The sequence below is a fragment of the Lithobates pipiens genome, unplaced genomic scaffold (genome assembly GCF_037356315.1).
Source record: "Lithobates pipiens isolate NorthernLeopardFrog02 unplaced genomic scaffold, aLitPip1_a1.2 Scaffold_25, whole genome shotgun sequence".
Classification (NCBI taxonomy): Eukaryota; Metazoa; Chordata; class Amphibia; order Anura; family Ranidae; genus Lithobates; species Lithobates pipiens.
This window is the reverse complement of record NW_027507787.1, coordinates 199,934,718-199,958,633: the sequence shown is the minus strand read 5'-3', so window position 1 is coordinate 199,958,633 and position 23,916 is coordinate 199,934,718. Positions and strand designations below refer to the sequence as shown.

Genomic DNA, 23,916 nt, shown 5'->3' with positions numbered 1-23,916 from the left:
TGTAGGGGTTAAGTGTGTCCTGGGGAGTGTTTCTAACTGTGGGGGGTTGTGGCTATGTGTGACACGTCACTGATCTCTGCTCCCGATGACAGGGAGCAGAGATCAGTGTCACTGTTGCTAGGCAGAACGGGGAGATGCTTGTTTACATTAGCATTTCCCTGTTCTTCCTCCCCGTGAGATGATCGCAGGTATCCTTGCGGCAATTGAGTCCACGGGAGCCACAATCCGACTCACGGAGGTGCCGGCGCACACGTGATGGCATGCCGGCAAATTTAAAGAAACATACCTGTACACCCATTTGCCTGTCCGTGCCATTCCGCCGACATAAATCGGCATGCGCCGGTCGGGAAGTGGTTAATGCATACATGGGTTGAATTCCGAATGAATTTTCTTTTGAAAATCAGAAATTTTGTGCATTTTGTAATCCGATGATGCCATCATTGATTTTGAAATTCAACCAAAAATGCTCCAAAGATGCTGCTTGAGGGAGTTTTTTCACCGTCCTGCTAGGGCACTGCCCCAGTGTGAAAGCATTTATTGATTTTAATGGAAATAGGTTTTTGTGAGCTTTTCAAGCATTTTTTTTTTGTGTGAAAGTGCCTCAGTGTCAAAGGGGTCTAAATATCTTAGATGGTTATTCTCAGGGAAATATCTGCTTGCCAGGGCTAGGGACAGCTATAGTAATATGAAATAAGTCTAATGTTAAGACTTACTTCTAGAGCTGCATAATTAATCGTCAAGAATCGTTATCGCAATTTTTTTCCCGTTTCGATCTCGAAAAAAAAGTGTTTCACAATTCTTGCTATGCAAAGAATTCGCTCTGCTCTTCTGAAGCCACAGCCATCAAAAGAAAGGAAGAAAAAAAACAGGCAGTCTGCCAAAAATCACAACATTCTTTAGCAGAGGAACTTAAGTATAAACATTGTAACAATTTGTCAAAGGAATAGAGTTTGTGTGTAAGAGAGGAAAGTTTAACCACTTAAAGAGGGATTCCACCAAAAAAAAAAAATATTAAAAGCCAGCAGCTATAAATACTACAGCTGCTGACTTTTAATAAATGGACACTCACCTGTCCCGGGTTCCAGCGATGCCGGCAGCCGAGGCCGATCGATCGCTCGGCTCTCGGCTGCTGCCGCCACCATTCTAGGTGAGGGAATCAGGAAGTGAAGCGAATTGGCTTCACTTCCCGGTTCCCTACTGCGCATGCGCGAGTCGCGCAGCGCAATAGGAAATCTCCGCGCTGTCACTGGGACCCGTGTCCCAGCAGACAGCGCGGCAGGGCAGGAAATGGCGTAGACTCCCACTGGAGTCTATGCCCGGAAGTGGGTGTAAATACCTGTCTTTGACAGGTATCTCCACCCCCCTCCCCCCTGAAAGGTGTCAATTGTGACACCGGAGGGGGGGAGGGATCCGATCAGCGGAAGTTCCACTTTAGGGTGGAATCCCGCTTTAAACACTAAACCTTTTTCTGACATTTGTTGGTTTCAAGTTAAAATCATCTTCTTTTATTTTTGTCTCTACTAATATATATATATAATTAGTAGAGACCCTAGAGAATAAAATGGTGAGTGTTGCAATATTTTATGTCACACTGTATTTTTTTGGAAAAAATTAATGAATAAAAAAAAAAAACACTAAACAGTAAAGTTAGCCCATTTTTTTTTTTTTGCGTCGCGAGAATTGTGAGAGAATCGTGATCTTTTTATTCTAAGCAAAAAAAATATGATTCTCATTTTGGCCAGAATCGTGCAGCTCTACTTAGTTCAGATAAATACTTTTTGTTTAAAATGATGATTTCAGAGACTTACAGTGCCTTGAAAAAGTATTCATACCCCTTGATATTTTCCACATTTTGTCATGTTACAAACAAAAATGTAAATGTATTTTATTGGGATTCTATGTGATAGACCAACTCAAAGTGGAACATAATTGTGAAGTGGAAGGAAAATGATAAATGGTTTTCAAAATGTTTTACAAATAAATATGTGAAAAGTGTGGTGTGCATTTGTATTCACCTCACTTTACTCTGATACCCCTAACTAAAATCTAGTGGACCAGACAGGTCAGAGATAAAGGTGTGGACAAGTTTAAAACAGGGTTAAGTTATAAAAAACTAAAAAACTCCCAAGCTTTGAACATCTCACAGAACACTGTTTAATCCATCATCCAAAAATGGAAAGAGTCTGGTCCACCTATCAAAACATGGTCGTCCACCTAAACTGACAGGCCGGGCAAGGAGAGCATAAGGCTACTATCACACTGAGGTACTTTGCAGGCACTATAGTGCTAAAAATAGCACCTGCAAAGTGCCCTGAAAGAGCCGCTCAATTCACGCCAATGTGAAAGCTTCGAAGGCTTTCACACTGGAGCGGTGCGCTTGAAGGACAGTCAAAAAAAGTCATGCAAGCTGCATCTTTGCAGCGCTATAGGAGCGGTGTATTCACTGCTCCTGAAGCGCCCCTTCCCATTGAAAACAATGGGGCGGTGCTTTGCAGGCGGTTTTAACCCTTTTTTGGCTGCTAGAGGGGGTTAAAACCGCCCCCGCTAGCGACCGAATATTGCCGCTAAATATAGCGCCGATTTACTGCCGGCGCCCGGCCGCCTGCCCCAGTGTGGAAGTAGCTTTAATCAGAGAAGCAGCCAAGAGGCCCATGATAACTCTGGAGCAGTTACAGAGATCCACAGCTCAGGTGGGAGAATCTGTCCACAGGATAACTATTGGTCGTGCATTCCACAAATCTGGCCTTTATGGAAGAGTGACAAGAAGAAAGCTGTTGTTAAAAGAAAGCCATAAGAAGTCCCGTTTGCAGTTTGCGAGAAGCCATGTGGGGGACACAGCAAACATTTGGCAAGAAGGTGCTCTGGTCAGATGAGACCAAAAATTTACTTTTTGACCTAAAAGCAAAATGCTATGTGTGGTGGAAAACTAACACTGCACATCATCCTAAACACACCATCCTCACTGTGAAACGTAGTGGTGGCAGCATCATGTTGTGGAGATGCTTTTCTTCAGCAAGGACAGGGAAACTGGTCAGAGTTGATGGGAAGATGGATGGATCCAAATACAGGGCAATCTAAAGGCCCATATACACAATTGGATTTTTCTACAACAACGGTCCAACTGACCTGTTTTATTGGACAATCCAACCGTCTGTATGCTCCATTGGACAATTGTTTTTCGTTTTTCATCGGACAAATGTTCGCTGTGAATGCTCTCAAACTTTCCGGCAACAAATGTCGGATGGAGGATAATCCGATTTTGTGTACGCAACTCCATCGAACTAAAGTCCAAAGTACAAATACGCATGCTCAAAACCAATGCTAAAGATCAGACAACAATAGCAGAAGTTGCCCAAAGGGTGGCGGTAAAGAGCTGAAAAAACACATGATTTGGGGAATGTTGGCTGAAAAAGTTCTGCCGTGTGTATGCAGAACAAGTTCACGCCCAACGCCCCTTTGGACAGAAATCCAGAGAAAAGTCTGAAGTTAAAGTATGACTAAAGGCAAAACTTTTCTTTCAGTTGTGTATAGAGCGTAGAGGGAATAGAATGCGTGCCAGTTTTTATTGCGGTCTGTGCCCCCATTAGGGATATTCATTCTCTATACGTGTCCTGTTTACCATTATCAATGGAAGTGGAAGTAAAAGAAAATCCCAAATCTTGGGTTGTCCCCAGAAAAGGAATAGAGGGAAAATCTTCCAAAGGGTACACTAGTTCTGGTGATCTGGGGGTCCCCAAGGAATCCCCTTAATTTGCAAGGATTTCCTCTCACTTCCTGTTTGGCTATAGGGCAGGAAGTGAAGGGAAATCTCTGCAATAGGACACAGATGGTGAAAAATAAATCTGACCGTCCCTTATGCTATCCAAAATGGGGAAAAAAAATAAATGTTTTGCCTTTTAGTTCTACATTAATCCTCTATATTATGACTACTTACATTTAGCTATCTTAAAAAGCTCAATGGTAGGGATGGATAAAATAATGAAGAATTCAGCAGCTAATTGAACAAACTATGGAGCTGACATGATCTTTTATGGAACTATTAATCCGTTGATTGCCACATCCATCAACCAAAAAGGTTAATTTCTAGAGATGAATTAAAAATGTATTATTCATCTTAATTAAAAATTTATTATATTGCAGCTTACCAATCGTTAGCTGTAGTGGCTGCATCAGTTTTATTTTATTTGTCCTTTTGCCCTTTGTTTACACCTAGGGGTCTGGCTATTAACAACCTTCCTGTATTAGTGAGACACAACTCTGTATGAATGAGAACAGGAGGCATAGCAGACAGCAGCATTGTCATTTGGGGGGGGGGGGGGGTAGTTTTAAAGCGGGAGTTCCGCCATTTTTTTTAAAAGTCAGCAGCTACAAATACTGCAGCTGCTGACTTTTAAAATAAGGACACTTACTCGCCCAGCTAGCCCGCGATGTCGGCACCCGAAGCCGATCTCTCGATCGGCTCTCGGGTGCTGCCGCCGCCATCTTTGGTATGGGAATCAGGAAGTGAAGCCTTGCGGCTTCACTTCCCGGTTCCCTACTGCGCATGCGCGAGTCGTGCTGCGCAATAAGGACGGTCCCTGCTGTCTCTGGGATCCATGTGTTTCCCAGCAGACAGCGGGGGCCCCGCAGGAAGTGGCGTAAATACCCACAGAATCTGCGGCTATCTATGCCCGGAAGTGGGTGCAAATACCTGTATTATTATTATTATTATACAGGATTTATATAGCGCCAACAGTTTACGCAGCGCTTTACAACATTGGGTAGACAGTACAATGCAATACAATTCAAGACAAGGGGAATCAGAGGGCCCTGCTCGTTAGAGCTTACAATCTAGGAGGGAGGGTCAAGTTATACAAAAGGGTAATAGCTGTGGGGGATGAGCTAATGGAGAGAATAGTGAAGTTGTTAGATGGAGGCAAGATAGGCTTCTCTGAAGAGGAAAGTTTTCAGGGATCACCTAAAAGTGGATAAATTTGGAGACAGTCTGACAGATTGGGGTAATGAGTTCCAGAGGATGGGCGAGGCTCGGGAGAAGTCCTGGAGGCGGATATGGGAGGAGGTGATGAGGGAGCTAGAGAGCAGGAGGTCCTGGGAGGAACGGAGTGGGCGATTAGGTTGGTATTTTGAGACTAGGCTCGAGATGTAGCTGGGGGCAGAGTTGTGGATGGCTTTGTAAGTAAGTGTTAGTATTTTGAATTTAATTTGTTGGGCAAGTGGCAGCCAATGGAGGGATTGGCAGAGAGGGGTAGCAGACACTGTGCGGTTTGTAAGGTGGATGAGTCTGGCAGCAGCATTCATGATGGACTGAAGGGGGAATAGTCTATTTAAAGGTGAACCAATGAGGAGGGAGTTGCAGTAGTCAAGGCGAGAGATAACCAGGGAGTGAATCAGGAGCTTTGTGGTTTCCTTGGTTAGAAAGGGACGTAGTTTGGAGATGTTGCGGAGGTTGAGGCGGCGAGCTTTGGAAAGTGATTGGATGTGGGGCTGAAAGGAGAGTTCAGAGTCCAGGATAACACCGAGCACCCTGACATGTGGGAATGGGTGGATGGTTGTGCCATTACTCTTGACAGAGAAGTCAGGGGAAGAGGCGCGTTGGGGAGGAAATATTATAAGTTCGGTTTTGGACAAATTGAGTTTAAGGAAGTGTTGTGACATCCATAAAGATATGTCTGTTAGTAAGTTGGTGATGCGTGAGGAGACTGATTGAGTGAGTTGAGGGGTGGAGAGATAGATTTGAGTGTTGTCAGCGTAGAAATGATATTGAAAGCCGTGAGAGGCTATCAGCTGACCCAGGGAAGAGGTGTAGACTGAAAATAAAAGAGGTCCAAGAACAGAACCTTGGGGGACTCCGACAGAGAAGGGAAGAGGAGTGGAGGAAGTAGAATTGTAAGTGACACTGAAGGTGTTATACAGGGATCTGCACCCCCTCACCCCTGAAAGGTGCCAATTGTGGCACCGGAGGGGGGGAGGGTTCCAATGAGCGGAAGTTCCACTTTAGGGTGGAGCTCAGCTTTAAATGTATTAGAAAATATAGATAGATCCACTAATGCCGCGTTCACACGACCAGACTTTTTGACAGCAAAGGTCCAACGGAATGAGTCCGTCGACAATTCGATCGTGTGTGGGCTCCATCGGACCTTTGCTTGCCAAAAATCAGGCGGACTTTAGAAATAGAACATGTTTTAAATTTTTCCACCGGAACTCCGCCGGACTGAGATATACGTTCGTGTGTGTGCTAATCCGACGGACAAAAACCGACGCTAGGGAAGCTATTGGCTACTGGCTATGAACTTCCTTATTCTAGTCCAGTCGTATGTCATCACATTCGAATCTGTCGGACTTTGGTGTGATTGTGTGTGGCCAAGTCCGTTCATTTGGAAAGTCCGTCGGAACTCCGCCGAAAGTCAGTCGGAAAGACCGTCGGACGTAGTCCCCTAAAGTCCGGTCGTGTGTACGCGGCATTACACATTGAAGCCAAACTCCAGCTCACACTTTATAATAAGTTACAGCAAAAATGTTTTGGGATAAAGGTTTTGCATGAATAAATAAAGGCTTATCATTTTAATCATCTCTGCCAGCGTTAAGTGTTTTTTTCTCAACCATGTAAATGGATACATTCTGCTGGAGAGTTTGTGCTTTCATCGATCCGGCTGCACGTCACTGTGCACTGCGGCATGATCTGTCACTGGTTATGTCTGCCGAACACTGCCAATGACTGATCAGTGTACCAGCCCACTGCCAGTACCATGTGATCGCTGTGACCAATGTACAAGCCAATCACAACTAATCACAACAAAGCACACTGAATTAATCAGCTTCATTCAGTAAAAAATTACTGGTATAAACAATCATAGTGTATGTAAAAAAAAAAATCCTGATCATGTCCTCAGAGTAGTACAGTGTAACTACAGTAACACTGTATTGCTCGGATCAGTGTGTTAAAAAAAATCGTAAAAGAAAAAAAAATTTTTTTTTAATTTGTTATTTATATATTTTTTTTCTTTTACATACTGTCACCAGTCAGTTTCATCACTGATCACCACCACACCCATTACATGATAACGCTGTACTGCACTGGTGACAGTATGTAAATAAATAAATAAATAAATAAATGTAAAGAAAAAAACATTTTATTTAGATTTGTTCATTTTTCAAAAAATTGTGACAAAAAATTTCGACTTTAAAAAACTTTCTATGCCTCTTACTAAATACCTTGGGCTGTCTACTTTCCAAAAAGGGGTAATTTTGGGGGATATTTGTACTCTCCTGCTATCTTCGGGCCTCAAGAATTGAGATAGGCCTTCAATACATCAGGACTGATCAATTTTCTGATATACAGATGCATCTCATAAAATTAGAATATCATCAAAAAAGTCCATTTATTTCAGTTATTATATAAAAAGTGAAACTCATGTTTTATCAAGTCCAAAGTCAACGCAGCCTTCTGCTGATTTCATTTTCCAGAAGGACTTGGCACCTGACCACACTGCCAAAAGTACCAATACCTGGTTTAATGATCATGGTATCGCTGTGCTTGATTGGCCTGTAACCTTGTCTGACCTAACCCCCATAGATAATCTGTAGGGTATTGTCAAGAGGAAGATGAGAGATGGCAGACCCAGCAATGCAGATGAGCTAAAGGCCTCTATCAAAGCAACCTGGACTTCCATAACACCTCAGCAGTGCCATAGGCTGATCGCCTCCATGTCCTTTTTTTCTCACAAATAGAGCTTTCTTTTGCTGGTATTTGATCACCTCTTCGGTTTTTATTTTTTGCGCTATAAACAAAAATAGAGCGACAATTTAAAAAAAATTCAATATTGTTTACTTTTTATATTAAAAAAACATTTTTTTTCCTCAGTTTAGGCCGATACGTATTCTTCTACATATTTTTGGTAAAAAAAAAGCACAATTAGCAATTATTGATTGGTTTGCGCAAAAGTTATAGCGTTTATAGCGGGATAGTTTTATAGCATTTTTATTAATATATATATATTTTTTTTTTACTAGAAATGGCGGCGATCAGCGATTTTTTTTATTTTTATTGTGACTGCAACATTATGGGGGACACATCGGACATTTTTGGGACCATTGTCATTTATACAGCAATCAGTGCTATTTAAATGCACTAATTCCTGTGTAAATGACACTGGCAGTGAAGGAGTTAACCACTAGGGGGCGGGAAGGGGTTAAGTGTGTGTGTTTTTTTTTTTTGTTTTTTTTTACTGTAGGGGGCGTGGCTTGGTGTCTGACATCACTGATCGTCTTTCCCTATAACAGGGAAGAGACGATCAGTGACAGGCTCAGTAGGAAGCATGAGGAGAGTTTTGTTTACACTTACCTCTCCTCGTTCTTCAGCTCTGTGACCTGATTGTGGGACACCCGCGGGCGATCGGGTCCGATGGTCCCGCGGCCACAGTCACAGAGCTCAGGACCGAGTCGGGAGCGCGCCACCAGCCCAATTTAGGAGATATCCCTGTATTTGCATGTGCGCACGTCATATGTCACATGCGCACTTAAGCCAGCTGAAGCAATGGCACGTACGTGCTGCTGCTTCAGTTGTACTGTGCCGTTCCTGGCAGCTCCCGCGCATGCACGGGAGTGACGTCATTGTGGCTCCGGCCAATCAGTGTCAGTGCCGCGATACCCGGAAGTAACCTTTAGGATAGATGTCACCGGCCGGAGGGGGAGACGAGGATGGCTGCGGGGGCTTCGTTCTTGGGTAGGTAATTCTTGGGTAGTATGCTATGCATACTAGCTCATTATGCCTTTATCTTGCAGGGTTTTTTTTTTTTTCTTTTTTTTTCAAGAGGGTTTACAACCACTTTAAAGTGATTAATACTGCTTTTCATTAATCACAAATTCATAGTTGCTCCAGTTGACTTCTTCTACTTGTGATCAAAATCAAACCATCTCTTGGGCTTTATTAATTATTTTTAAGAACATTTGCTACTTGACTTCTAGGAGAACAGTTATGGTCAACCAACTAACACCTATAGGTACCAAGTGACAATATATAACTCAACAAATTAATAAGTTGCATTTGATTTGAGGCTACAACAAGAGTGCCATGTTGGAGTTAACCTCAGAACCACAGACTGGAAATTCTCTGGGTCAAAACATTTTTCACCATGTGCACACATATACTTATTTGAATATCTGATGGACTAGGACAGCGATGGTGAACCTTGGCACCCCAGATGTTTTGGAACTACATTTCCCATGATGCTCAGCTACACTGCAGAGTGGATGAGCATCATGGGAAATGTAGTTCCAAAAACATCTGGGGTGCCAAAGTTCGCCATCACTGGACTAGGATTACAGAGTATGCATGCTTCAAGAAAGAATGAATGGATCTCCCATCTCTTGTGAGAAAGGCCATTTACGACCTATGAATTATGGTTCTGGGAGTGAACAGCAAGTCAATGAATGTTAGTGGTATTCTCTGCCAGATGTCCCTGTCCATTCAAACAGAGTGAAGGGAGAGAAGGGGAAGACGAGTCACTCTTGCAAATGCTGAAACAGGGATACTAATATTTAGGTTAGGTTTCTAACAATGATTGCTTTTGGTGGTACTTGCTGTAATAAGAACACCCCCAGGGTTATCTGGAATCTCGATGCTGTGAAGGGGTTCATAGTGCTAATCTTTGCTCTACTCTTCAATGTGAATTGGTAACACAGAGGGGACATAGTAACGGGTAACCAATGGTATTATTTACAATATAATTAATATACTGTAATAAAGTGTTATGTATTTTTTTTGCAGGTGTGCGGGGGTGATGCAACAGAAAACATCTGAAGGAATTAAGTCCTCGTGGCAGGACTCTGTAAGAAATGGTAACCTATATAAGCCTTTTCGTTGCCCCCAGTGTGGAGAAAGTTCTCGTTTCAAAAGCCTCTCTTCTTTGAGAGCTCATATGGACTATATGCATAGCTATGAAGAAAGATATTTTTGGGGACAATCAGGAATTATTTGTTCCTTGAAAGAGACAGAACTTAAAAATTCCACCGATCCTCTAAATGAAAGCCACGTGGAATCTATTGACAATGCACTAAATCAAAAGAGCACTTCACCCACCTTCTGTGACCTAAAGAACGAAAGCAGAAAATCCCACAGTCCTATAGAAATACTATCAGAACGACCTTTACCTCTTGTTAAAACCTCCTTCTCGGACAATTCAACTAAAAGACACAATTATATTATTGGTTATCCTGTTATGAGTACTAAGTTTCAGTTAGATCCACAAGAGAAGTCTGTACTAAATCAGCTTGCTGAAAATGTTGATAAGACCATAGGAAAGAAAATTGATAAACTCAATGAGGAACTTTGCCAAAAAACATCAGAATTGCTGGAAGTCCGAGCTGCCTTTTTACAACTGTCTCAAAAGAAGCAAGAGGTTCAACGCAGAGAAAGAGCCCTCAGTCGGCAGGTAGATGTGGCTGTTGAGCTGATTGCAATTCTTCGCCAGCGACTAACGGAATCTGAGCAGGAACTCCAAAGGAAGGAAGAGTAAGTACCTGTGAGAGAGAATATCCATTTTTTATATATGTGTCCTACCTCGCTTTTGTAAATTAAGACATTCGTCATCTGCAGAGTTTAACATTCTAGCCCCATGAAACCATGGTAATGATGGCCACCAATTGGATGGGTGACATTAGGAAAAAATGGTTATTTAATTTCTGCTTCCTGTGTCATTTCTCCTCCCCCTTCTGATTGGATGTTGAAGAAGCAACATCACATTACAGTGATAGTAAACTTGACTGGATCCAACTGGATGTTGATTTTAACCTACGGGTAAGTTTGTAATAAATTACATCATAAAGACTCGCCCATTTAATCGGCTGCAGCCCGCGAACCTGGAAGGAAGACTGGGTGTAGATGAACATCTCTGAAGCGTTGACAGCGAGCGCTGGAGGGCTTTGTTTCAAGAAAAGTATTTTATAATGTGCATTTATGCGATGCATACTAGCACATTATTGCTTTACCTTGCAGAAAGGTTTTTTTTTTTTTGTAATTCTTGCTACCACTTTAAAGTAATTCTTGTTTCCCCTTCTGTAAGCATGTTCATGGTGTCAACCTTTCTCAAGCATTTCAACACAGAGGAACCCTTGAAATAGTTCTCCGGTCTCGGGGGAACCCCTGCTAAAAATTAGATATCTACAACTCATGATACATTAGTGTGATGGTCAGTGGGAAGAATGGTCCTTACACTTGTGGTCATTGGGAAGAATTCCCTCCTTACAGATAGCTAAAAAGATCAATGGTGTCAGTGGGAACTTATTTGAGAGGCAGAAATTGCCCAATGCTGAAGGGACCCCTAGCAACCTCTGGAGGAACCCTGGTTGAGAATCACTGACTGGCAGCACTGTGCAAAGCAATAGGGACCTAACTGTCTCAGAGTGCTGATCCTTCTTTTTTTTCAGTCTAGGTGTATCTATACAAGAGAATACAAGGACTAATATAAAACATATTTAGGGATTTATTTTAGCTTTATTTAAAAATATATTTAAACACCAGTTGTAGCTTTCTGTAAAACATAATATAATAAAACATCCATGCACAACAGGACAGTCGACTGCCACATCTTGAGTTCTTGGATGGGGGGTTGTTCCACTTTACTGCCGCACTGCTTGACACTGGCACATTCTAGATTAATGGTTCCCCTGTTTATGGTTTGGGCAATCTCTTTGGAGATGGCCCAACTGGATGGCCCTAGTACAGAGATTGTGACCTTGGCTGGTGATGTTCAGCTTCTTCACGGGATGGCATCCCCTCCTTGCTGCTCAAAAGAATATTAGTGTCTGCACTTCAGTGTGGATATCTTTCTGGACCTGAGAGATACCTTCTGTCATTTCTTGATGGTCATCGTCTATGGTGCTGTCTGTTCGGTTGCAGGTGGATCTACCCAATTCTCATCAATGACAACAATTGGTGTGTCTGAGCCTGTATGCCTCTTCTCCTGACACAATGTAGTTACTTCTAACAGTTTGCGGAGTTTCTTTTACATTTTTCTTCCCCACTGATCCGCTCCTTTTACCTCCTTTACCTCCTTCATCCTCCCATGCTCCAGGGAATGCAGGAGGCTTAAATTCTGGGACTTCAAAAAAAAAAAAGCAAAAAACATTTAATGATGCAGTAATGATTACAGAGATAAATTAATTTGTGCATTTTTTTAATCTGCCTAAAGTTCAGCTTTTAGCTTTGCAGAAAGCTACACTTGGGCAATATCTCTTAATTATACATTACTGTATTAAAAGATTTAGAAAAATGTTTCCTTGCATCTGAACTTTAAATTACAGTGATTGTAAAAAAAGTGAGTAGCTGATTACTGGGACAGGAAGGGATGGGCAACCGTAAAACACATTCTAACTCTTCCTCACAGGTCTAGAAATGAACTTTTTTCTTCCTGTAAATTGAAATGGAAAGTTTAGTTGGATTTTGGCTTTGAAGTGACCCTTTTGCTATGAAGATAGCTAAAATCAGTAGCAGCCTCTAAAAGAAGAAGCCTAAAACCTCGCTCCAGCTTTGCTATCACTTTAAATAGTTTGGGTCAAGCTGGACAAAAAGAGCCATTTTCCTCACCAGGAAATGTGTCCGCTATCAGTGCTTTATGTAGCATATATAATAATCAGCTGTGTGTTCTGTCAGCAGTATGGGAACATCCCAAGGCTTGCTCTTTTTGGCTGAGGTGGAGAGGCAGGTGAATTCTGTCATGATCTTTACCTCAGTCTTGTATTTATTCATAAAATACAAGGCTTCTTGTGAATGGATGAGCAGGACAGGAAGTCCCCATACCACTGCTGGAACACAGCACAACTGTATAAAAAGAAAAGGGGGACAAGTGGGACTTTAAATTAAGCATGTCAATTGAAAATAACAATTTACGAATACATGTGAATAAAATAATTTAGATTTAATTTATAATCAATGACCCCTAGGGGTTGTCCATGATCTGAATGCATACAATGGTAGTACAGTAATATAAATATAGATATACACTCAATATATTTTCATAATAGTAATCAGACAATCTGGAGTATAGACAAATCAATGGACATGCATGGATGCAGTTCATAACAGAAATACATAAATTACTAATCAAAAATCATAAAATCACATGAATGAGTACAAACTCTATATTACAAAAGTTGATAGTATCAAGGATTAAAATAAGCTTAAGTAGGCATCCTTAGTTTGAGAACCCGACGCGTTTCTTGGCTTCTTGCCAGTCATCAGGGGTGGGATGCATGTTTTTACTAGAAAAGCAAATAAATATGACAAATATTAATATAGGTGGAACCTGTATGTAGCTGATACTCTTATCTCCTGCTTCTCCAATCCCATCTCCTCCAGTCCCATCTTCTCCATCCCATGTTCTCCTCCTGTCCAATCTTCTCATTCCCATGTCTTCCTCCTTCTCCATCCCATGTCCTCCCCTTCCAGTCTCATCTCTGCCATCCCATGTCCTTCTCCTCCTTTATCCCATGTCCTCCTCTAGTCCCATCCATCCTATCTCATGTCCTCCTCCTCCAGTCCCATCCCTCCCATCTCATGTTCTCCTCCTCCAGTCCCATCCCTCCCATCTCATGTCCTCCTCCTCCAGTCTCATCCCTCCCATCTCATGTCCTCGTCCTCCAGTCCCATCCCTCCCATCTCATGTCCTCCTCCTCCAGTCCCATCCCTCCCATCTCATGTCCTCCTCCTGCAGTGCCATCCCTCCCATCTCATGTCCTCCTCCTCCAGTCCCATCCCACCCATCTCATGTCCTCCTCCTCCAGTCCCATCCCTCCCATCTCATGTCCTCCTCCTCCAGTCCCATCCCTCCCATCTCATGTCCTCCTCCTGCAGTGCCATCCCTCCCATCTCATGTCCTCCTCCTCCAGTCTCATCCCTCCCATCTCATGTCCTCCTCCTCCAGTCCCATCCCTCCCATCTCATGTCCTCCTCCTCCAGTCTCATCCCTCCCATCTCATGTCCTCCTCCTCCAGTCCCATCCCTCCCATCTCATGTCCTCCTCCTCCAGTCCCATCCCTCCCATCTCATGTCCTCCTCCTCCAGTGCCATCCCTCCCATCTCATGTCCTCCTCCTGCAGTGCCATCCCTCCCATCTCATGTCCTCCTCCTCCAGTCCCATCCCTCCCATCTCATGTCCTCCTCCTCCAGTCCCATCCCTCCCATCTCATGTCCTCCTCCTCCAGTCCCATCCCTCCCATCTCATGTCCTCCTCCTCCAGTCCCATCCCTCCCATCTCATGTCCTCCTCCTCCAGTCCCATCTCTCCCATCTCATGTCCTCCTCCTGCAGTGCCATCCCTCCCATCTCATGTCCTCCTCCTCCAGTCCCATCCCTCCCATCTCATGTCCTCCTCCTCCAGTCCCATCCCTCCCATCTCATGTCCTCCTCCTCCAGTACCATCCCTCCCATCTCATGTTCTCCTCCTGCAGTGCTATCCCTCCCATCTCATGTCCTCCTCCTGCAGTGCCATCCCTCCCATCTCATGTCCTCCTCCTCCAGTCCCATCCCTCCCATCTCATGTCCTCCTCCTGCAGTGCCATCCCTCCCATCTCATGTCCTCCTCCTGCAGTGCCATCCCTCCCATCTCATGTCCTCCTCCTGCAGTGCCATCCCTCCCATCTCATGTCCTCCTCCTCCAGTCCCATCCCTCCCATCTCATGTCCTCCTTCTCCAGTCCCATCCCTCCCATCTCATGTCCTCCTCCAGTCCCATCCCTTCCATCTCATGCCCTCCTCCTCCAGTCCCATCCCTCCCATCTCATGTCCTTCTCCTCCTCCAGTCCCATCCCTCCCATCTCATGTCCTCCTCCTCCAGTACCATCCCTCCCATCTCATGTTCTCCTCCTGCAGTGCTATCCCTCCCATCTCATGTCCTCCTCCTGCAGTGCCATCCCTCCCATCTCATGTCCTCCTCCTCCAGTCCCATCCCTCCCATCTCATGTCCTCCTCCTGCAGTGCCATCCCTCCCATCTCATGTCCTCCTCCTGCAGTGCCATCCCTCCCATCTCATGTCCTCCTCCTGCAGTGCCATCCCTCCCATCTCATGTCCTCCTCCTCCAGTCCCATCCCTCCCATCTCATGTCCTCCTTCTCCAGTCCCATCCCTCCCATCTCATGTCCTCCTCCAGTCCCATCCCTTCCATCTCATGCCCTCCTCCTCCAGTCCCATCCCTCCCATCTCATGTCCTTCTCCTCCTCCAGTCCCATCTCTGCCATCCCATGGTCTCCATGGGGGGGTGGCGAGAAATAGAAAGAGAGAAAGGGGAGGGAGTGGTGAGAGAGGGGAGGGAGTGGTGGGGGGAGAGAGAGGATATGAGAAAGAGAGGAGGGTGAGAGAGAAAGATTTGGGGGTCGAGAGAAAGAGGGGGGGCAGAGGGAGGGGGAGATAGAGCATAGAGAGAAATGGGGTGAAAGAGGGAGAGGGGGAGAGAGAGAGACCCTTAGCCCTGTCTGCAGTCACTCCTGTGCCCCTCTGTCCCAGTGCCTGTCTGTGGGTAGGTGACTGTGTGTGAGGCCCGGTACCTTCCATACCAGCAGTAGGACTTTCATGCTGGCCAGCAGTGGGCAGGACTCCTTCTTCTGGGTGACAATGAGGGTTCTCTGCTCCTTCCAGCAGACCCCTAGCTGCCTGCGCCTCCTGCCAGTCCTAATCCTCTGGTTTCAGTCACTATTGATGTTGGAGGAGTCCAGGCTCTGGGAGGTGCTGCTACTCGCCTCTTTGGGTTTCATGGAGGTCTTCTCTCTCCAGAACAATCATTCCGAGCTGCCCTCACTGCGTTGCTAGACTTCCCTGCTCCCATCCACACTCGCTATGTGGAGATGAACAGCAAGGCACTATCCTGCCCACACCCCACCACCGTCAAAGACTGCCCTGGTCGGGGCTTAGGCCTCTCGGGACACTCAAGCCCTCCAACATCTGTATGGGCTTCACCCCCCCCCCCCCCGCTGATACCACCTACAGTTTATACAGCACTGAGACAGCAGACAAATGTCTAGATGCAGTGGCGTAACTAGAACCTTCAGGGCCCCGATGCAAGAAACCATGAAGGGCCCCCCTGAACCCCAGCCAGGGCCCTTCCCTCCGAGTCCAGCGGTGGAACTCCAGGGCGTGGTCACAGGTATGACCTTTGTGAGCCCTGTAGTTCCACCACTGGCATCAGTAGTTTTTTTTTTATTATTTTGTTTTTCATTTTTAGGTGCCCCATTGGGGGACTGTCCCTATTCAGGATGGGGTCCCCGTCCCCAGAAGAGATGAGGTCCTTTTCTCCAGGGCAGATGAAGCTACTGTCCCCAGGGGAGATGGGGGTCCCTGTCCCCACGTGAGAAGGGGCCCCTGTCCCCAGGGGGAGATGGAGGGGGTATGTAATGGTGTGTGGGGGATGGGGTCCTCTCACTCACCATGACCAAGCTGCAGGCCGTGCACTCATCTATGTTGGCCTGGGCTCCATCCAGTGTGCTGGACGGGCGATCAGCATATCTCCCAGAAAGACCTTTCATCATCTGTGTATGACTGGGGAGGAGGGGGGCTGGCAGACAAGCCTGCAGTGCCCTCCGGGGGGCTCTCATAGGACTGCACTGCATCTGTGTGCTTAAAGTTTGTTTACCCAGGAGAAGTATGCAGTGCAGTGTGGGCCGGACTCAGGGGGGGGGGGACTCTGGCTGGGGAGAACAGACATCGGACTGAGCGGCAATGCATGGAGCAGGAGAGGGGTAATCTGAGGAGCCGGCCGTGGACACAGATCATGCGGGGAATGCACAACTAAAGAGCAGCCAGTGCAATAGTCGAGCATGGAGCTCTGCTAGTCACCCTCCACCTCCAGCCACCCGTGTGCATGGTGCACTGGTACCCTTAGCTGCCTATGCTGCCATATGTAGAGGGGGCTGCATGGGCCCCCTGCAGCACAGGGCCCAGTTGCGGTCGCGACTGCTGCACCCCCTATAGTTACGCCCTTGTCTAGATGAACTATTTCAAGTAAAATGTAATAGCAAAGCTAGAGTTCTGCTTTAAAGCTGTATTAAAAAAGTAGCAAACATTTAGCATATTGTAGCTTATCAATTCATAGATGTGATGGCTGCATCCATTTTGTTTTTTAGGCTTTCTATTTTCATCTGATGATCTGTCCAGTAAGTCTGTTGTTTTTCAAAAGAACAAGCTCTTTTGCAGATTATTTCTGTCATTTACAGGGATGAGAGAAACTGGGGTACTCAGGGGTGCTAACAATGGTCAGCTTTTTTGTCTTTAAGTAAAACCTTTATCACAAAAGGTAAACTGTTTGCTGTAACTGCTTATAAAGTATTGGCTAAAGTTTAAATTCAATGTGTTACTGTGTTTAAATCGGCTAGTACATCTAGCCCCCCCCCCCCTCTCCCCCTAGATTAGCAATTCTGCTGTCCAAAGGTGTCCTCTATGCTCCTCCATCTAAAGTGAGGGCACTAATACAGGAGGTGTGCTACTGGCCAGATCAGCAGGTGAAAACAGAGGGGCAAAAAATGCCTATGAAAAGAAAACGAATGCAGCCACCACATGTATTGATTGGTAAGCTGCAATATATAAAATTTGTTTTGGGTTTATTACCACGTTAAGACTTTCCACCTTGGCAGATGGTGAGTTAAACCTTTCCTTTCTATAAAATCTAGAGGTGTCACTGCCAAGACTTCCAGGTGTGTTTAGATATTGTGTCCCCTCACTAGGCGCTATAGTTTCATAAGTCCGATGCTACATCACTACTGTGTCCAATTATTATTTTGTTTTCATTGTAGTCACGTGATTATTTTAAACTTAATGTTATGATTACCGGCTAAACCCAAACCATTATAGATTCTTTAAAAGCAGTCGAGTGATTTTAGTGTGAGGGCTCTTACAATTTTCCACTCCATTATGTTGCGGTTCCCCACATGTGTTCTTTTGTGTGTAAATTTGCTCTGTATAAAGGCCGCAAATTATAATGCAACGTAAAAGCAACGTAATGGACTTATGGGGGTTGTTTAGCCAGTTATTGCACTTGTGATTTTGGCTGCTATTCTAAATGTATGGCAATGAATACACCTCATAAAGTGTCCTGCATTAATGTACATTGTTGCAGCATGCCATAAAACACAATGCATAGGTGTGATGCTGATTGGATGTTCAGGTAGAGGCAACCAGTCATGACCTCCAGACAGAGCCATCCCTAATGCCGCGTACACACAACCGGACTTTTTGGACGGGCTTGGTCCGGCGGACAATCCGACAGACTTTGCAGCTGAGGTCTGCCAGACTTTCAAACAAATGGACTTGGCCACACACGATCACTCCAAAAATCTGATGGATTCGAACGTGATGACGTAGAATAAGTAAGTTCATAGCCAGTAGCCAATAGCTGCCCGAGCGTTGGTTTTAGTCCATCAGACCAGCACACAGTCGACTGGATTTTTTTCGAACGGACTTGAGTCCGTCGGAAAGATTTGAAGCAAGTTTTATTTCTAGGTCCGCCGGACGGAAAAAGAAGGAAGAAAAAGTCAGCTGGAACACACACACGATTGAATTGTCCAACAGATTCCAGTCCGCTGGTCCAAGTCCATCGAAAAGTCCAGTCGTGTGTACACGGCATTAGCTGTGTTCATGAAACTGAAATGTCAAAGCAGTGGCCAGTTGTATCTTAAGGCTACTTTCACACTGGGGCGGTGCATGTGCTGGCGGTAAAGCAGCGCTATATTTAGCGGTGATATGTGGCCGCTAGTTTTAACCCCCGCAAGCGGCCGAAAAAGGGTCAAAACCGTCCGCAAAACACCGCTACAGTGGTGCTTTGCAGGCGGGGTTTGCAGCGCTGCCCAGTTGTTTTCAATGGGAAGGGGCGCTTTAGGAGCGGAAAAATACACCGCTCCTACAGCGCTCCAAAGATGCAGCTTGCAGGACTTTTTTGACTGACCTTGAAGCGCACCGCTCCAGTGTGAAAGACCTCAGATTTTCACACTGGAGACACAGCAGCTCTTTAGTGCCTGCAAAGCGTCCCAGTGTGAAAGCAGCCTAATGTTATTTCAGAGCTGTTTGAGCTGTTTATTTTTTTAAAAGCTGGACTTGGGGGAATATGAAAAAGCTAGCCTTGCAGTGAGGCTTCCACAGCACTGTAAAATGGTCGTTTTTGCCTAGTGTACCAGTAATGATCAGTTTACACTGTACTTCGCATGTGAATCTAATGCCGCATACACATGACCGGACTTTTCAATGGACTAGGTCCGATCGGTCTTCCCGACAGACTTTCGGCGGAGATCTGACAGACTTTCCGAACGAACGGACTTGGCCACACACGCGCGGATTAAGTCCGTTCGAAAGTCCGTTAGTTTTGAACGTGATGACGCAAATGGAACTAAACAAGGAAGTTCAACAGCCAGTAGCCAATAGCTGCCCTTGTGTCGTATTTGATCCATCAGACTAGCACACAGATGAACGGTTTTCCCGATTTTAAGTCCGTCGGATAGATTTGAAACATGTTCTATTTCTAGGTGTGTCAGATTTTTTTTTTTTATAAAAAATGGTCGAACTAGCCCACACACGATCGGATTGTCCGACAGACTGATCCCGTCAGACCTAGTCTGGCGGAAAGCCCGTTCGTGTGTACGTGGCATTACAGGAACCGCACCACATTCCTGTGCAATTCACATGCAATTTAGTGGTGTGCAATTTGAGCCCATTCAAATTGCACTGCATCACACTAAAAAAGTGCATGTTCCTTTTTTGGAGCCACACTGAACCAGATTACATGATCATTTTGTACGTGTATGTATGTGATCCAGAGCTGGCAAACACACTGTGTTTGTGACCTGCGTTGGGTCCCATTAACTTTGTATTGACACACCTAACAGATCGCGAGGGCAGTGCAATTGCAATACAGTGTGAGAAACACGCACGGATCGTGACATTGCCCGCAAAGCATAAGTGTGAACCTAGCCTTAAAAGTAATTTTCCTTTCTTCCTAGCAGTCAGCACTCGCCTCTTCTCTGCAGTGCATCTTCACTTCAATATGTAGGACTCGTGGTCATTCATTGTGTGTGATAAAGTCACAGCTGCAACCACCATCTTCAGTGGTTGCATGGGTTAAAGAGCCTTCAGGAGCAAGCAATAACATAAGGCCCCTTTCACACTGCCAGCGTGCCATGTTAGGGGTAAAGCGGCACTAGCGGTGCTGTACCCTTGTTTTAGCACCGCTTTTTGCCCACTAGCGGGGTGCTTTTAGTGCCGAAGTGCTTTGCAGGCGCTTCGGCAGCGGTGCCAAGTCATTTCAATGGGCAGGGGCGGTGGAGGAGCGGTGTATACACTGCTGCTAAACCGCTCCAAAGATGCTGCTTGCAAGACTTTTCTAACGTCCTGCAGGTGCACCGCTCCTCAGGCATTCACACTGGGGCTGCAGGGGAAGCGTTTTACAGGCGCTATTTTTAGCCCTTTAGCTCCTGAAAAACGCCTCTAGTGTAAAAGGGGTGTGCTATTTTTAGCCCTTTAGTGCCTGAAAAATGCCACCAGTGTTAAAGAAATCTAAGCCCTTGTACACACAGAAAATGTCCGATCGGACCGTGTTGTCGGATAATCCGACCGTGTGTGGGCTCCATTTGGACTGTTTCTGTCAGAATATCCGACCGTCAAAGTTTTAGAGCTGGGCTATAAAAATTTTCGACAACATGATCCGATCGGACTTTATCGGATCGTTTGTAGAGAATTCTGATCGGACAAAGTGCCACACATGCTCAGATCAATTTCCTAGACCAAAGCTATTGGCTACTAGCCTGGACGTAGTCCCATCGTAACGAAATAACGCCATCACATTAGGAATGATCGGATTTTCCGACAACTTTGTCCGACCGTGTGTATGCAACACCAGTTTCGGACAAAATCCGTCAGACAAAATCCGACAGATTTTGTTGTTGGAATGTCCGACCGTGTGTACAAGGACTAAGTGTATTTACTAGTACCTTAGATAAAAATGAGCATTTACCCTTGCAAGGACATTTTTTCAATTCCTAGAGTTTAGTTTTAAAGTGGTTCTAAAGTCTAAGGCCCCTTTCACAATGACTGACTGATGGAGTCTGCTTGTCTGGCAGACCCAATTGGACCATCCATTGCCTTCCAACATACATTCTCTACATTAAGGTTAAAACCTTCCACTGTCCCCCCAACACTTACCTGAGTCCTGTATCGATCCAGCATTGCGCTGTGCCCTCCCCTCCTTTCTTGGTCTCATAGGCTTATATCATTGCACAGAGCAGGTAGGTATAAAATGTTGTTGTAATTTTTTTTTTAAAGTAGACTTTACAAACTAATGCCGCGTACACGCGATCGGAATTATGGTCAGAAAAAGCTCTGATGGTTTTCCCGATGGAATTCCGCTCAAGCTGTCTTGCCTACACACGGTCACACCAAATTCCGACTGTCAAGAACGCGGCGACGCACAACACTACGACGAGCCGAGAAAAAATCAAGTTCAATGCTTCCGAGCATGCGTTGAATTGTTTCCGAGCATGTGCAGGAATTTTGCGCGTTGGAATTGCTACAGACGATCGGAATTTCCGAACATGCTCTCAAATTTTTGCTGGTAGGAATTCGGCGAGCTAAATTCTGATGGAGCATACACACGGTCGCATTTTCTGATGAAAAGCTCCCATCGGTCTTTTGCTGGCCGAAATTCCGATCGTGTGTACACGGCATAAGGGAGTAGCATGAGAAGTGGTGGACATTGGGTCAATTTTTGTTACTTTAGGTCAGGGATATGCAATCAGCGGACCTCCAGCTGTTGCAAAACTACAAGTCCCATCATGCCTCTGCCTCTGGGTGTCATGCTTGTGGCTGTCAGAGTCTTGCTATGCCTCATGGGACTTGTAGTTCTGCAACAGCTGGAGGTCCGCATATTGCATATCCCTGCTTTAGGTCTTCTTGAAAGAGTACCAAGGAATTCTTCTTATTTGTTTTCTTATTGTCAGTTAAATACTGAAATTGCTTTCTTATAGCTGTTAAGTATATGGCAGAAAATACCTGATGACCGTGCAGGAATCTTGTGAGCTGATAACTTTGTGTGCGATTTGCCTCTTATCTTTTATAGTGTTCCCTAACTATGTGGACTACAACCCCCACCTTAATGGAGAAGAGTGTGTGTGTGTGTGTGTGTGTGTGGGGGGGGGGGGTGTTCTGTAGTCTCTTGCAAAAGTGAAAACACTGCCCCTCCGTAGATACCATGTGGCAAGAAAACATTATCACCTTAGGATAGGAAGTTTGTTATTGGCAAATTTAAATGGTGACAATAGCGGGAAAAGCCGTAAAAAAGAAAAACGATCGGACAATCCCATCATCGATTGGAATGCTTCCATTGGACCTAGTCTGCCGAAAAGTCCGGTCGTGTGTACGCGGCATAACAATCCATTGTAATATCACATCTCATTGGCTAAATGAATCAGGTCATGGGAATAAAAACACATGCTGACACAGTACACCTGGCTTCATCATGTATTAAAAACCTAAAGCAACAGATCTGCTGTTATAATTATGATTTTCTACTTTCCTGGAAAAGAACACTGAATCTAGAGAAAATAGAATGTATGAGAACTTCATCTGCCAAGACAAATGTTTTCCACTGTAAGCGCTATGGCGTACAGAAGATGAAGAATAAAATAAATACTGCAATTCACTGCGTTCTTTCTGAGATGTCTATTATATTTCACTTACATAACATTAATATTGCAATTTCTGTGATACGAGTCGCTGGAAATCTTTTAAAGCTCTTAAAGCATACTTTGGTTAGAGTTAACACTATTTATTGGGGAATAGAGGAATCTGCAGTATACTGCAAGGCAATTGTATAACATAAAACAAAATACAATTCTACAGAGGACTGACACTTTACATATAAATCACATTTAGGATAACAACATTGCTGATGTTTTAGGAAAATATGGATGGATGATACATTGTTTTGGTTCACAATAGCACATATTCTAAAGGGAGTTTCCACTCTCTAAAAAAGGGATAGAATAAACTAACAGTATATCTTGGTGCCCTACATTTTTGGGGCAGGTAGGTGAGCATGCAAAAAAAAGGGCTAGGTTAGTGTTCTGGTTGGAGTTACAGGGAGCATAATACATATCCATAATCTGTAGTCCAGACATTTATTGATGTGATCACATCACAATAAGCGCAAGTTCAATGTTACAAGGCCATGCAGGACCTCTTAGGCCCCTTTCACACATGCGGACATTATGTCCATATTTCATCCATCCGTTTGCGGATAGAATACGGACATACATGCACCCCTATGGGATAGCGGGTGTCTGCGGATGAACATCCTCTGACACCCGCTATCGTCCGTCTCCGCTATGGTCCGATTCTGCAGACGGAGGAAAATCCTATTTTTCTATCCGTCTGCAGAGCGGATCGGATGAACAGGGACAGACGGTCCGTGCTCATCCGATCCCCCATAGAGGAGAGCGGAGATCTGACAGGGCGGTCTCTGCACAGTGTGCCGGGACCGCCCTGTCATCCGCCGACTCAGCCAGGATAAACGGAGCGATCCCCCGCTGAGCAAGCGGATCATCACAGGGCGGATCATTACGGATCCGTCCAGTGTGAAAGGGGCCTAAGTAAGGCTTGTGATTTTGACACAGCACATGTCTGATAAGAGATCCTATGTGGATTCAAACAGCTGCACATGCAATAAATTCCGGGGTTTTCTATTTGGAACACAGTATTAACCACTTCAGCCCCAGACCATTTGGCTGGCCAAAGACCAGAGCACTTTTTGCGATTCGCGTACTGCATGGATTTAACTGACAATTGCGCGGTCGTATGACGTGGCTCCCAAACAAAACTGACATCCTTTTTTTCCCCCACATATAGAGCTTTCTTTTGGCGGTATTTGATCACCTCTGCGGTTTTTATTTTTTGC

At 45.0% G+C, this 23,916-nt stretch overlaps 1 protein-coding gene across 1 annotated transcript in view; it reads left to right on the top strand.

Annotated features, from left to right (window-relative positions):
- Nucleotides 1–23,916, top strand: part of ZNF365 (zinc finger protein 365) — a 56,414-nt gene that overhangs the window by 5,372 nt on the left and 27,126 nt on the right. Inside the window, exon 2 of the mRNA XM_077455423.1 lies at nucleotides 9,767–10,510. Coding sequence (XP_077311549.1) covers nucleotides 9,767–10,510 — 744 coding nt within the window. The remainder of the gene's footprint in view (nucleotides 1–9,766; nucleotides 10,511–23,916) is intronic.